General features: G+C 38.7%; 1 protein-coding gene across 1 annotated transcript in view; it reads right to left on the minus strand.

Annotated features, from left to right (window-relative positions):
• The window catches only part of LOC126162009 (nephrin), a 189326-nt gene that overhangs the window by 39787 nt on the left and 132855 nt on the right, over positions 1–16684 (minus strand). The window contains exons 4-10 of the mRNA XM_049918231.1: positions 10129–10320; positions 9061–9351; positions 8568–8867; positions 5087–5220; positions 3472–3625; positions 695–873; positions 97–220 (exon numbers count right to left, since the gene is read on the minus strand). Coding sequence (XP_049774188.1) covers positions 97–220; positions 695–873; positions 3472–3625; positions 5087–5220; positions 8568–8867; positions 9061–9351; positions 10129–10320 — 1374 coding nt within the window. The remainder of the gene's footprint in view (positions 1–96; positions 221–694; positions 874–3471; positions 3626–5086; positions 5221–8567; positions 8868–9060; positions 9352–10128; positions 10321–16684) is intronic.

The following is a 16684-nucleotide window of genomic DNA, read 5'->3' on the forward strand; positions in this document are numbered from 1 at the left end:
GGCTGCAGTCTTCTACAAAAACCTTCTTATCATGAGTATTGTACTATTGCACTTAGTAATGTCCTGAACTACTGGTCTGAGTGAGAGAGTACTTACAAAAAACATGCAATGTGAAGGCATCATGAACACTCCTCTGCATTGCTGTATTTGTTGCCTGACATGTGTATACATTGCCATCCAATTCTGGAGTCACGTCAAGATTTAGCATTATGCTTGACACCTGCAGGAAGGCAATAGCATCAGTTCCAATAGTTATCACTACAATTATAATAGAAACAATAATAAAAACAGTACTGGGAGCAGCAACAAGTAAAAAAAAGCCACAGCTGATAACTGATTCTATTGTGTGAATACTAATAGGAAAAAGTATATGGTCAATCTTTGTAAAGTAAGAGTCCTTGGATAAAAATATACGTGAAAATAATAGAGGAGATTTGAATCCTGCCTCTCCTGAATATGAGTTCAGTGCTTGAAGTACTGTGCCACCTCACTAGTAGTTGTATGGACACAAGCTCTCCTGGGATATGATAATCATAATTGACCAAGATTTCAACATGGAAAAAAAAAAAAAAAAAAAAAAAAAAATGCTAATAGATATAAAGGCAACAGTAACTATAACTTACAAATATGACAATTATTTAAAAAAATCAGTATCACACCACTGAAGTTAAAATACAGTTACTGCTAGTAATACCTTGCCTCCATGCAGACCAGGGCGAGTAACATTGGTGACTCCTGGAACAGCAATGCCCTCTCGCCACCAACTTAATTCTGCTTCAGGATTACTGGAGCTCGAATCACAGGTCAGAGTTGCTCTCACACCAGGTGTTAGTTTCTCTGGCTCCTTGCGGATCACCACATGGTCTGGAGGAACTAAGGAAACAGAGAATACAAATGCATTTTTCCATTTTTAGAACCTGCGTTCTCCATTATAATGATATCATATAATTCTCTGTTACATCTGATGTGATGACCATTTGTTTCTTAATCATCTGATTCCTGTATCAACTTTCAAGCTATGGTAACTAACATAAAAATTAATCCACACTTTACACCAGTTCAAGATTTTTCCCCCTAAATCTCTGTCACAAAACTTTTCCATTAGAAAGTAATGTCTCCTGTAAGCACATTCCTAAGACATTTATGATATATTCACACTGTGATTACAGATACTTAGCATGCTTTCAGGTTTTCAGTAAGTGTGTCACATTTTCAGCAGTGTAATTTTTCTCTTAATGTTTTGTATGCCTTAGTATTCTTCTATCACTCTGTTGCAATAGGCACTTATTCCACACTATTTCACATATTTTATATGCACTACGTAAATCTTGCAAAACTACAACTTTCAATTTTTCTAAAGTTATTTCAACATTACTGAACTAAATACAACAACTGCTCATTACTAGGTAAACAACATCAATAGGGTCAGTAACGCTGGCAGATCATGAGAGAATTATTAAGACATTCAAGAATATATTCAAATGAAAAAGTCGGGCAGGGTGGCCGAGCGGTTATAGGCGCTTCAGTCTGGAAGCGTGGGACCGCTACGGTCGCAGGTTCGAATTCTGCCTCGGGCATCGATGTATGTGATGTCCTTAGGTTAGTTAGATTTAAGTAGTTCTAAGTTATAGGGGACTGATGACCTCAGATTTTAAGTCCCATAGTGCTCAGAGCCATTTGAACCATTTTTTTTTTTTCAAATGAAAAAAAAAAAAACCTAGACTGGTTCCCTGTTTTATCTGATTCATATACACCTTGCAGATCCAGACAAGTCAACAAAGATACTTATGAGCACTGAACAGTTACAAAATGTATGCAGACATGATATTTTTGAGGAGGGTGGAATTTTTCATGTGATATACTACACTAAAATATTGTTGTGCCATTCACACACAAAATCCTTGGCACTCAGTAATCAATTGTACTACTCTGGGTATGTCTCTGCCCCTTTTTTGGGATACCAGAGGATGCCTGCCTGCAAGACGACACGTGGGTAGTGGCAGACACTGATGCAATGGTGTGCTCAGCAAGCAAGAAGGATTTGCTAGCAGCGGTGTGGAGAGTTGGAGGTCTGGTTTTGCCCAGGGCCCATAAGCTCTCTATTGAGCCAATCAGTGATGAAAGGCAGGGGCATGGCCTGTGGGTGTTATTGGCACCATCACACTAGTTGGCACCACCACACTAGTTGGAGTTTAACTGTCAGCTACTGTACTGCTGGAGAAAGTGAGCCTGCCTAGGGTACCAATGTATACCCATAGTGTGGACTGTATGGTATGGCAGTATATGGTGAGGCCTTCTGAGGGGGCAGTAATGTTGTTCTTAACTGATGTATGATCTACGGCATCCTGGTTTCTTCCAAGTCTGCCTGGTAATTGTGGTAATTCCTCTGATTTTCTATTGTGAGCGAAGGTGTTCGTTGGTATTTTTCTGCGAGGCTTTGTTTAGCCGATTTTCTGGACACATAGTCGTGATTTGTATTGCAAATGGATTGTAATTTGATTTTGTTACCTACTCCCCATGTTGCTGGGTAGCATGGCTTGGTTATCTGTGTATAAAAGCCTGCACTTTATATCTAATTTTTCTGTAAAATTAAATGTGAACAACTTCCCCAGATGTATTACCTATTCAGTGCTTGTCAGCTCTGTTTTATTCATTGGTGTTTTATATTTTATTAGAATGGTGTTTAAATCTACTTACAGAACAGTTTAGCCATTACGTAATGCTTTATTTAATGAATTCAGGAACAAACCCAGAAAGGGGGGTTACTGATATTGTGGCATTCACCAAATCATTTTATAATGAAAATTCCTCATACATCTCTGAATTGTCCTTTAAAAAGTAACACCACATGGCAATTAGTAAGTTTTGCTGAAACTCTGTGGTACATTAAACTATTTTGGTGGTTTTATTTTGGGTCTGTCAACATGCAGCGATATCTCTGATATTACATTTACGTATTTTGAGATGTGAGCCTTGGGTCTTACCAACATATTCACTAGTCACCAATACCCCCACTAATAAATTGTGTATTTTTTACATTAAATAATTTAATTGTTTTGATAATAACCTGAAATTTAAATGTACATAATTTTGTAATCCCAATGTCTTACCACTCCCAAACCAGCTCCCTACCACTTCTGCACTGTATGTTATTCAGTTGACTAGTTCTTTGAAGTACCCACAACATATAAGACTTTAAGAATTTTCTTAACTGATGATGAACACTTGGTTCTGTAACATGTTCACTGCCAAGCGAAACAAACAGAAGAATGTAGACCGTTGCAGATCAAATATAAAGGACAGAACTTTGGAGAATTTTCAGCTTGTGTGTGTGTGTGTGTGTGTGTGTGTGTATGTGTGTGTGTGTGTGTGTGTCTACAGCCCACATTATGGTATTACTATTTATTATGACATATATGTATGATATGAGGTCTGTTCATAAAACCAATATATACACATAAGGATACTTACAGTACACATTTAATGTGATAATCTGAAACAGAGGTATTTCAGTTGCCGAGTTTGAAGCTTCACATCTGTATCTTGCCTCATTGTCAGACACATTTGTTAAAATGGTTATTTCGGCAGATACAGAACGATCACTGACTTTTGTTGTTGAGCTTATCTAAAAAAGAGAAGTAAAAATTGTTCATCAGTAATTTGCCTGTAACTTTACTTTTGTTCATTTACAAATAGGAAGCAGTGTGTGTCTATTAGCACTACAGAGGAAGCACACAAATCAAACACCACTGACATTAATTTTGGTATTCCACAGGGTCAACATTAGGACCACTCCTTGTTATTATTTTTCTTAATGATATTCAGTCTATAACAAATCCCAATACAGCTATGTTACATGCAGGTGGTATTACATTAATATGCCGTAATCCTAGCTATTCGCAACTTGTAGTGGAATGCAATACTGCAGCAGGAATAATTCTGCAGTATTTTAATCAAAACAAACTAAAATTAAATATAAATAAATCAATTTACATTGAATTTTATCTTGGGAGGCAATAAACTCATGAAAACCAAATTTAAAGGGTGATGAATACATTAAAAAAGAATACTTGGCCAAGTTTCTTGGCCTGACACTTGATGTAGAGTTAAATTGGTTTGATCATGTAAATGATATTTGCAAGATGCTATCTACTACAACATATGCCCTGAGAATACTGACACCTTTTTGTAATATTACCACTCTGAGGCAAATATATTTTGCACTATTCGAATCCCATATAAGTTATGGAATGGAGGTATGGGGACCTAGCAGTAAAGGTAATATGAAAAGAGTACTATCCTACAGATGAAGGCACTTAGAATTATGGGAAATAAATGTGTCAGAGAATCCTACAGAAATTTGTTTAAGGAATTTAAAATACCAACTGTTCATAACCTGTTTGTATTTAGGATAATCATTATGGCAATAAACAGTAACAAAACACTTAATAAAGACATATACAACCACAACACTAGAGGTAGAGAGAGACTCCACACTCTCTCACATAGAACCACACTTCATGAGAAAAACCATCACTATTCACGCATAAAACTACTGAATTGCATACACCCTAATATCTCCAAATTGCCCATTATAAAACTAAAAAACAAATTAAAATTATGGCTCCTAAACAGTCCTGGGTAGTCAATAGAGGAGTGTCTAGCTTTAGTACACTGGTATGAAGGAAGACCCTTTCTCTAAAAATATATGAATCTCACATCCTAGAATGTGTCACAAACTGTAAATGTCTCAATCTATGTATTGCACTAGCAAATTGTTTTTATGTATAGTCCATGTATGTAATGTTGTTCTCTTGACTAAATTTAGAAAAAAATGGTGTAGATATTAATACCAGAACATAATATGTAACTCTAGTAAATAAGGCTTTGACTTTGGTAAATAAGGCTTTGACTTATTCAGAATACAGGAACAAAAAAATTGTAACTAGTTGATATTGGCTCACAATAAATAAATAAATAAACAAATTTATGACAAGAGGGAAAATGCAACACTCTAAATAAAATATACAACATCATTCAGGACAGTCTGACATACATTTCCTAAAATTGTATTAAACTGTATTACCTTTTTGTCATTTTTGTACCATGTTAGAGTTGCCAAAGGATTTCCCCCTGATGAGATGCAGGAAATTTTCTGAACAGTTCCAGCATGTATGCTTCCCTCAGTATATCCCTGTATAATTGGTGGTCCTGGGGGATCTGCATGAGAACAGAGGAGAATATTTGTAGTAAAGAAAAATTTTGTAAATAGATCAAAGCAAAATTGAGCATTTAAACTTTTAGAAACCATATGCTTTTAAAAACAATGTGATTAAAACTGATATGGTGACAATACACTTCAGACTGGAAAGGAAAGACAAGAAAATACTATGCTTTTCAGAGGCTAGTGCAAGCTTTCCTATCTGAAACAATTTTGATGCCTTGTCTAAGTTTTACTGGTTCTGTATCAATCAGGTACTCTGAGTAACTTGCAAGGCTGAATCAACTCTGTTCTGGAGAATACAACTGCAGAAAAAGGAGAGAGTAATTAATAATCAAAGCCTGGATCTCCATACCAGCAGCAAACAATGAAAAATGCTAAACCAAAGATGTCAGTAGCAACCTGCTCCTGTGTGAGCCGTCAACATTGCAGTAACATGTTGAGGCATGGGCTCCACGAGGTGATGCATCAATCTGGAAAGATACTGATCCACACATATTGCAGTGCTACCCGCATCTGTTACTGTACATTTGGTGCCAAGTTCATGAAGCACACACAGGTATCAACATCATCACATAAATGCTCAGCTGTGTTAAGGTTGGGTGAACTGGGGGGATCGAACAAGTTATGATCATGAATTAACTGGAATGTTAATAAAAATTACCTGTGTGCAACCAAAAATCAATGACATGATACAATGACCTGTTGAAATACTGCAGCTACATCAAGGTATGCTAATGCTACAAAAAAAATATGTAGAAAGTTTGCGAGAATGTCCACGTATCTTGGTTCCTGTAGCCAGGCAATGGGAACTAATCCTGTGAACATAAAAAGCCAAGACCCTAACTAAGCCACTGGAAGTCACTGAGCAAGCATTGTACTGCATAGCCTACACCCTACTCTCTCCATCATCATCAAACACCGCTCGTTCTTGCTTTGAATTAAACATCACGTGCAACTGTAAAATTCCTCTTTTTTTATCTCCAGTGTCTTCATTTTGATATTTTCTTGAGTAGCCAGGAAGCCTGCTACTCCAACTCATGGAATCTTACCTGATTTGGTCCACTGAAGGTTTAGCACGTAAAACAGATGATTTCTAATTTAATCTTGACCCAATGCCACCTACGAAAATTTGCTTCTGTGATGTCATATTTTCTTCCTGTTGCATAGTTGTTTTTGGGTCTCTGCTTCATGAGTAACCATTAACTTACAAATTGTCTGCAGGCATTTTGGCCATGGTCACTGAAGGTGGAATCTTCGAGGATTTTAGGCCACATAATGTTGCACTTCAATTTCTTCTACACAATGGACGTTTCAGCCTCTCTGTTGGGATCTTCTAGTGTTCACATGTTTTCAGATAACCATGAAAACCAGAAGATCCCGGCAGTTGGGTCGAATTGTCCATTGTGTAGAAGAAATTGAAGTGTAACATGATGCAGTCAAACTACCTGGCAGAAATTCTTTGGTGTCTTATTGTTTGTGTGAACCAATTGGAAACTGCAAACTCCTATGCAAGTTCCCCAACAAATTCACAAATTTGATTTGTATCCATTTTCAATCACTACAGTTCACTGTTCTTAGAGCATTAAGCAAACTGCACAGTAACAAAATCCTGTCAGCTCCTTGTTATTGAATCAGTAGAAATCAGTCCATTTTGCACAGACAGTGTGCTTTAGCATTTGTTGCCAACCTTGCAAATCAACAGTGCCATTGTTGAACCTCATGTTTCATTTGTTGTGCCATGTTTCATGTATTCTGTGTAGACATACCTATGTCGGAGTTCATTTATCTAATGCATAAACGTATACAATTGCTGAATATTTGTCCATCTGTGAAGTCAGTTCAGTTCTGACTATATTTAGATTCAGGTGAGTTGCTGTTTACATGTGGTTGCTGTTCATAAAAAGCATAGCACATGGGATGCATTTCTGTGGTTGGCAGCATGACAAAATCTGCTGGCCACTCACCACTGCCTGTGCAGTCACCCCATTCCACTAAGCTGGTGCCACTGCACCCCATGCTACCCTTCCCAAATTGTAAATGTAAATCTGACTTCAACCACTAAAGCTTTCAAAATTTCAGAAAGCATTCTATAATCAGAGAACAGCAATCAGTATAAAATGCTAAAAATCAAATAAAAACAGTCTCAATTGCATTTTCAGATTTTTTTATTTGTTATTAATTGGTTTCAGCCCTTTCCGCAGACCATCTTCAGGCTTTTCCCCACCATTATGGCTGCTGGTGGCGGCAGACAGTGAGAGATCCATAGAAGTTACTTTACTTCCACAAATCTTGCTCTGTCTGCCACAACCAGCAGCCATAATGTTGAGGAAAGATTGAAGATGGTCTGAGGAAAGGACTGAAACTGGCTACTAACAAATAAAAAATCTGAAAACACAATCAAGACTGTTTTTATTTGATTTTTAGTACTGAAGCTTTATCTGCAAGTGTGCGATGATCGTGTGATTTTTGAAATTACTATGCATAAACAAAAGACTACATACTACTTACAAAGTTATCATATCCATTATGAGAATATTATTCACTGTAAAAATGAGGCTCAATTCAGAACAATCCCAAGCAGAAAAGGTAGGAAATAATTTAAATAGACGCCACATAAAAACTCCTTCATAACTAGCTACAAATAGTAGTAGTCCAGTTGAACTAATTACAAATTATGACATTGTGGAGGACATCACAGAAACTCCTCCTTTTACATACATTGAAAAAATTTAGTCATGCAGTAGATGTAATGAGTTGCAATTCAAATAAAATTAATCACTCTGTTATTTCTCATAATACCCATTTAGTCTTTACAGTCTACATGTGTCAAGTACTGTTTTATGAGGTAAATGAGGCATAGGAATCAATCATATTCTTTAGATGGTTAGATTAGCTGCTTGGTTGCTAAAATGATACGACAAAATTAAAATTAAATGTGTTGTAAATCACAGTCACAAAAAGGAGTGATTTATATCAGGCACTTGAGTCTATGAAGCTCAATTTTAGGAAAAATGGTTCTTCTCAAGAAAAACCTTTTCCCTATATTGACACAATCATTCTTCCATTAAACCAGTCAATACAGATTACATGCACATGCAAATGCAGACAGAACAATGCTTGGACAACAAAACTGATCTTAGAACTTCTAATTGTGAAATATCAAGTCTTAAAAATTGTGACACATGCCAAAAGAAGCTACTTTTGCAAACAATGAAAATAACTACAACCAAACAAATGTCCTAGTTTACCATGCAGTCTGTTGTTGCAGCTGCCTATTTTACCATGTTTGTAACACGCTGGAAGTGCAAAAGACTTAAAGTGAGCATAATAATGGGGTACTGACGTAACACATTGATGGTGTGTGTGCTGACGACATTTTCAGTGAGCTGCATGTTGAGACCATGGCAGATGACGACAACAGAACGACGGTTATGGGCAACAGTTACGGTAATGTTGGAGGTCGTGATGTGTCCACCGTCTGGTGAGGGAATCACTCGCTGTGTGGCATTGCGCACATGGCGGCCACCCACCATCCACTTGATCTCAGCAGGTGGGTTGCTATTAGCTGTAGTGCAAGTCAGCTGCACCTCATCACCAGCACGTGCTTCTGTTGGGCCTGAGATGCTCACCTGTGCTGGTGCAACTGCAACATTAGAGTTGGAGGATACCAATTACTTTTTTAAAAAAATTAATAGCAATTGCTACTCTATTCTGATGCAATACAACAACGTCCCCAGGTCAACAATCATACAACAGAGAACTTTGTTCACAAGTTTAGTCTTTTAAAGGGACATTTAAGGTCATTTTAATCAAAATTAGCATTTGTGACCACTTACATAAAACAGTGAGTGTGACATCAGCCTTCAATGGAGCAGGACTCATAATATTGGATGCCTGGCAGCGATAGTGTGCATTGTTATCGCTAGCATCTGCTGTGAATGAGTACACATTTTCAGAGAGACGACCAGCAGTACGGTAAGCCATGCGGATCTGCTCGCCATTCTTGTACCAAATGAGCTGTGCTGGTGGGTTCCCTCCTCGAGATCGACAAACCAATTCAACTGTCTGGCCTCGTCTGATCACCTCACCTTCTGTGTAACCCTCAATGTATGGTACGCCTGGTGGATCTGCAACACATTGACATGTTTATGCCTACAATGTTGGGAAGAAAAACTCTTTTGAGGAATAAGTATAGCAAATTGTATACTGCAAGCTTCACTGCACAATGCAAGCATTCAGTTATTGTGAAAATATTCTTGTTAAGTAGTTCACAGATAATATTCTTATTATAAACCAAATTTAAATGAAGTAATGAAAACTGAATCATCTGTCACTTGAATTTTATTTATTTATTTTTATCAGTGTAAAGTCACATTTGAAATCTCATTTTCTCTATGCAAATTTTTTATTTTTGCTTGTTTGCCAATTCTGATTGAAGATGTCTTAATTTTGAAACGCAGATATAAAATCACAAGAATGTAGCAACACTACACAAATGTCAATCACATCTTTACCTTTGTATCTCTATTTACCAGCATTTCTCACATTACTTCCAGTTTTCAAGAATAGCTCTTGCAACAAATTAAAAATTAGGCAAGAGTTTATTTTACTGTAGAATGAAGTAGTAATACATCCAACTTCATTACATTCATATTTTAACATAGTATATAGTACCAATATGTGTGATATACTGATTTATGTATGAGAACTGAGGAAACCATGTGCATTTCACTATTGGATTAGTCACCATGTATCAGGTACTTTGGCTAAGTCTCCGAACAAAACTTATTCATCATTAACTTGAAGAATTTTGTTACAAGTATGGAAAACAAAATTAATTGAGTCCTACATTGTGTAAAACAAATACAGATTAATGTTACTTTAAAGATGCAGAGATAACTCACAGAGGACACTGAGCTGCACAGTGACACGGAGTGGCATGTCAGGTGGTAAAGCCTCGTGGCGAGCCTCACAAGTATAGTCTGCATAGTCATCTTCTGCTGTTGGTCGCAACTTGATTCGACTCAGTACGTTATAGCGTTTTGCACGTCCATTGGCACCAGCATTCACTTCTGTTGTTGTATCTACACGTTTCTCTGCACAAGAGAAAAAAGTAAAAGTAATTATTTTTATGAGTCACTAAAACTACACAATGCTGCAATTATAGGCAGGGCTCACCATTACTGAAACAACGTAAAAGATTTTCTTAATCATGGACCATTAACTCTCTGATGCATCACTGAAATTGCATCTAAAAACATGAAAGGATATATCTAAAAGCAACATTCCTGTTAGTGCATGAAGACAGCCTATGTTAAAGCAGATATATAATTTATACAGAAATGTTCCAGTACCATCAAAACTTCAGTAATGAAAGTGACAGAAGACTCACCTGAGCCTGGGCAAATCTACTTAGCATCTTAAAAGACCCTTAAAAACCCAGTGGGAGCTCATATGTCAGAAAAAAAAGGGGGGGGGGGGAAGTGAGGACTTATTTTAGATCATAAAAGATGGATTTCTGGAGACTGAAACAATTGACATAATTGTAAAAACTTGTCTTCAGCATTTCTTAAAAGAAACAAGTGAAGTGACCCACAGGGTAAGATTCTCTTCTGATACTTCTGCTTCAGACTATCTGGCATGGTACTTCTCTCAGTGAGGTACTGACCTGGGCGTGTCATCATTGCAATGTGGTGATATTCTGCTGGTGGTATTCTGTAGGTTTTCAAAATAGCCTTCATAGGAAATTATTGTCCAGCACTGTGTATAAATGTTATAGGACCATATTGTGTCTATAGCACAAATACTGTTCCCCAACAAAGAACCAAGCCAAATGGTGCAGCAGTAAAAACACTAGGTTTTCATTTGGAGTGAAGGAGCTGGTTTCAGGTCCACATGTGGCAATACGGATTTAAATTTCCTATTAGGAAGGTCACAGCCAAAGCCTTCCCCAACCCTTTTACAGCTGAGCTAAGTCTTTACAAATCTTAACAGCTACAGCTAAGAGGTGATATTCTCTTAGCCCTCATGTCTTGTGCCTGCACTTCAACTACTGACTTCTCACTGTTCATCAAGGTGACAGCTGCCTGTCTCGTATGTGTTGATGGCAGTTTCACTGCATTTTAATTTGTCAGCAGCACTGCAACACCTGACAAATTGGGCACAATTTGTAAAGTCAAAAAGGCCTTACATGGCAACATCTTTCCCACACACACTAATGCTCACTACCTTGTGATTACTGCATTGCTATGTGCTAGCAACGAACAGGGTAATATGAAAACCTCTATGTCAATGCCATATCACCACTAAGTTGTGGATTTTAAATTTATAATATGGTCACACTTAATTGATTGCTCAGTATATCACGGTCAAGTTTTTCAGTTGAAATGAACGAAGAATATGTGATATTATTGACTATGAGACCCCAACCTGCTGTTCATTTGCCAACCAGAAATGACTGCTCCCTTTGTACTGACTGACAACTTTCCTTCATGATGTATGAATGCTGTGGGTTTAGTATATTTGTTTAGCATGATGGGAGTGTATAAAGTAGTACTGGCACAGAAAGAGGATATAACCTAGCTTAAACTTCTGGATAACACCAAGGAGTCACTGAGCTTAATGTTCCTCTCCAATGTCATATGTCATAGGCTTCTACAAGGGGGGGGGGGGGGCACTTGTTCTCTCTTAAAATCTAGGTTATAGGCTTCTCTTTCTTACAGATATTTCATGTCTTTCTAAACATAACTTGAATTTGTTTGGTTATCAGGTTGTTCACAGTGAATTATGTCATATTCCCAGTATTGAGGCAGTTTTGCAGTCATGGTGGATTACAGAATATTGTCTGAACAGAGTCCCCAGTCTTTTTAACCCTGTGCAAAAAGTAGTCATAGAGACTGTGGAGTCAATATGACTGCACAATAACACATCAAACTACTAATACAGACATGGTCTGTTAAGAGTCCGGTCTGTCAGCATATTTGATGGTTGTTTCAGTAAGTTTTTCACATGTGTTTAATCAAAAGCTGACTCTAAGTTTCACTTTACCCAAACAACCTGGGACATAGCTCTAAAAAAACGTATTGTTCACCCTTAACTGTCAGTCAACATTAAAGAATACAAGTCATTTAAATAATGCAATAAAATGATGGATGAGAAGTTATGTAAGCAAGAAAATAATACTTATGGGTAACATTGAAGTTAAATAAATGCTTTTCATGTTTATTCCCTGTTCCTTCACTTTGGGGTACATTAATAATTGGTATTTTTGGCTACCAGCCCTCGTTTTCCTTGATATTCAATAGAATTTGATCAATGGCTCTGATTTTTGTGTGTTTATGACTTTTAATTTTCAGAATGATCCAAACATTATTGGTATATTTTATTTCTTAACTCGTTGAGTTTAATCCTTATGAGGTGTAATTTAAGACTGTTCAATCATAAAGGTGGCGTTCATATCAATACTAATTACTGTCAAAACATGTACTCTCTACATAGGCTCTACTAATGAAATATATTTCTCTCTTGGGTATTAAAGCAATATTATCTTCTAACACTTAATTGGTTAACTGTCAAACGTTTGTGATACAGTAATTTTGAGTACTTCCTCTCGAATAAGTTCCTATGCTATACTTACTCAAACTCACCGAATTAGTTACACAAAAATTGCCAAAGCCAGAATCCTGGCCCCTCTTGGATTATTTTCGTTGGTCGGTCAAATCACTATTCCTCGCCAAATGAAACACATCTGAGAGATCTGGGACATACAACCACACCTACATGTGGTAATCTTTTCTTTCTTTCTTCCCCCCCCCCCCCCCCCCCCCCCAGTTTAGGTGTAGAATCTCGGGCCAACAATGTAGAAAACTTCCGCATTGTACGGGACTACACTGAAGCGCCAAAGAAACTGGTATAGGCATGTCTATTCCAATACAGAGATATGTAAACAGGCAGAATACGGCCCTGCGGTCGGCAACGCCTATATAAAATAAGTGTCTGGCGCAGCAGTTGTTAGATCGGTTATTGCTGCTAAAATGGCAGCTTATCAAGATTTACGTGAGTTAGAACCTGGCGTTATAGTCGGCGTACGAGCGACAGGACACAGCAGCTCTGGGTTAGCGATGAAGTGGAGATTTTCCCTTACGACCATTTCACGAGAGTACCGTGAATATCAGGAATCCGGTAAAATAAGCAGTCTCCGACATCGCTGCGGCCGGCAAAAGATCCTGTAAGAACAGAGCCAACGACGATTGAAGACAATCGTTCAACGTGACAGAAGTGCTACCCTGGCGCAAATTGGTGCAGATTTCAATGCTGGGCCAGCAACCAGTGTCAGCACACGAACCATTATAGAAGCTTCATCGATTTGGGCATCTATACAGCTTAACGCCTCGCCTGGGCCCGTCAATACCGACATTGGACTGTTGGTGACTGGAAACAAGTTGCCTGGTCCGACGGGTCTCGTTTCAAATTGTATCGAGCGGATAGACGTGTACGGGTATGGAGACAACCTCATGAATCCATAGACCCAGCATGTCAGCAGGGGACTTTTCAAGCCGGTGTTGGCTGTGTAGTGGTGTGGGGCGTCTGCAGTTGGAGTGATATGGGACCCCTGATACGTCTAGATACGACTCTGACAGGTGACATATACATAAGCATCCTGTCTGATCACCTGCATCCATTCATGTCCATTGTGCATTCCGAAGGACTTGGGTAATTCAAACAGGGCGCTATACGTCCACAATTGCTACAGAGTGGTTCCAGGAACACTCTTCTGAGTTTAAACTCTTCCGATGGACACCAAACTTCCCAGACATGAACATTATTGAGCATATCTGGGATGTCTTGCAACGTGCTGTTCGGACACTTAAGGATTTACGGACAGCCCTGCGGCATTCAAGGTGTCAATTCCCTCCACCACTACTTCAGACATTAGGCGAGTCCATGCCACGACGTGTTGCGACACTTCCGCGTGCTCGCGGAGGCCCTTCACGATATTAGGCAGGTGTACCAGTTCTTTTGGCTCTTCAGTATATTTAAATAGTGGTGCACTCACACCAACCTCCTTGGCTCACACAGACAGCGTGGTGTGTTAGTAAGCTGGAATCTCACACTGCATATTTCTTGATTTCTGATAAGCATTTGACTCAGTACCACACCTACGCTTATTGTCAAAAGTACGATCACGTGGGGTATCAAGTGAAATTTGTGTCTGGACTGAAGACTTTTTGGTAGGGAGGACGCAGTATGTTGTCTTCGATGGAGAGTCATCGTCAGATGTAGAAGTAACCTCGGGTGTGCTCCAGGGAAATGTGTCAGGTTCCTTGCTGTTCCTGCTGCATATTCATGACCTCGTGGACAATACTGCCAGTAACCTAAGACTTTTCGCAGGTGATGCCGTTATCTGTAATGAAGTACTGTCTGAACGAAGCTGCATAAATGTTCAGTCAGATCTTGATAAGATTTCAAACTCATGCAAAGATTGACAACTTGCTTTAAATGTTCACAAATACAAAATTGTGCACTTCACAAAACGAAAAAGATAGTACCCTGTGACTATAATATCAATGAATCACTGTTGGAACCGGCTAACTTGTACAAATACCTGGGCGTAGCACTTTGTAGGCTGTAATTTATGACTCAAGGAATATACTACAACCCACTACATATCGCTCATACTGGGATTGTGAGGATAAGATTAGAATAATTACAGCACGTACACAGGCAGTCAAACATTCTTTCTACCTGCGCTCCATATGTGAATGAAGCGGGAAGAGACCCTAGTAATTGGTACAATTGGACGTACCCCCTACCACGCACTTCAGGGTGGTTTGCAGAGTATAGATGTAGGTTTACACGTAGAAAACAGCTGCTGCTGTCCTGGCTCACTTGTTTCTGTCGATGACTCTGGGTCTCACCTGATATTGCGTGAGTAACAATTTCAGTGTGGCGCTTGATACTTGAACAAGCGTCAACTGTTGTGTCAGAAGTGCGGGATGATCCATAATCTAGAGCTTTAATTTCTTTCTTCGACTTGCCGGTCAAACTGTGGGATGAAAATTTGTTCCACCACTTGGACTAGAACCGGCTAAAGCAACACATGCAGAAGCAATCTCAGCTAACAAGGAAATGGTCCAATAAGACAAGTCGAAATCTACCCTGAAATTTTTTACACAAGAAGAATACAACGAAAGAAATGCACTGCCAAAATTTTAGCTGCTAAAAGGCACAGCAAGTATTTTGTAAAAAATGTTGAAGTTACACATTTTTGCCGCGTGAAGAACAGCTTATAACAGCGGTTTGTACAACCCTGTCCGCCTAGAGCGCGACCTCTGCGAATCACTCATGCAGCGCCGCGTAGCGGAATTATCCAGAGTTCATAGACACGAATTTTAAGCAGCTAAATCCTGGTTTTCAATGGGGTGAACGGAAGCGAACACGTGCGAATGAGCATTTGCAGAAAATTCACTACCATTCGCTTTAATCGTTTATACCAGAAGAAACGGAAGAGAACATGAGGTACGTAGCGACCATTGCCTATGAACGCTGTGTTATTAGATTTAGTTTTTGGAGCTAATATTCGGCATACAAGATACAACGTATTTCTTGTTCGAGCCATATTGCGAAACTTTGCTATTTAGTGAGAATTATCTTGCATGGCGAGCGCAGTGTTCTTGACGGAGTATGCAAAATGGCGCAGGGAAGGAAGAATTTAAGTGACTCGATTTATATGAAAGCGTGGCATGCATGGAGATAGTGCACTTTACATGGAATTGCATCTCCATCTCTCCATAGCACTGCTCCAAAATTTTCGTTGTATGTCGGCTGCAATTTTTCCCTGGCTTCTCTCATTACCATTGAGAAGAAATTTATAAACAGAACACTAATTAACGACGCCGAGCATCATTTCAAGGGGTGACACAGTTAGCGTTTCCGTATGAGGTCTAATGGTCTTTTTTTTTTTCCTAAAACAAAAATGGTCTAGTGGCAAAGCGCGCGCTTTGTGATCCCGAGAGCGAGGGGTCAAATTCAGTTCAGACCACAACTTTTTCACTATGATTTTTAACCGAGCATTCACTTCTCACAGATGTTGAAGTGGCCACGAAAGACATGTGGTTCTCTTTTGCTCGTGCTTGTTGGCTTGTTTGCTCCGGTGAAAACCTGGCTTAAACTATAAAAATATGTTTTTGAATATCTTCATACCGACAGTTGAATGCCTGCACATGTGACCCTGATAAAAATGGCTAGCAGAGAAAATAAAATCTGGCAGTTTTTGATGTTGCAGACGACTTCCATCAGTGAGGACCTGTAATTTGTCGAAATGAAATGTGTCTTGCAGTACCACATTTTAAAACAATCCCTATAGGCCATTCCTTACAATAATGTTTGAATGTTGTACATTTGACTGTCAGTGAAACAGTTCTTTTTTATTCCCTGTAGTTGCCACAAAAATGCGAAGTG

The sequence above is a fragment of the Schistocerca cancellata genome, chromosome 2 (genome assembly GCF_023864275.1).
Source record: "Schistocerca cancellata isolate TAMUIC-IGC-003103 chromosome 2, iqSchCanc2.1, whole genome shotgun sequence".
Lineage (NCBI taxonomy): Eukaryota > Metazoa > Arthropoda > Insecta > Orthoptera > Acrididae > Schistocerca > Schistocerca cancellata.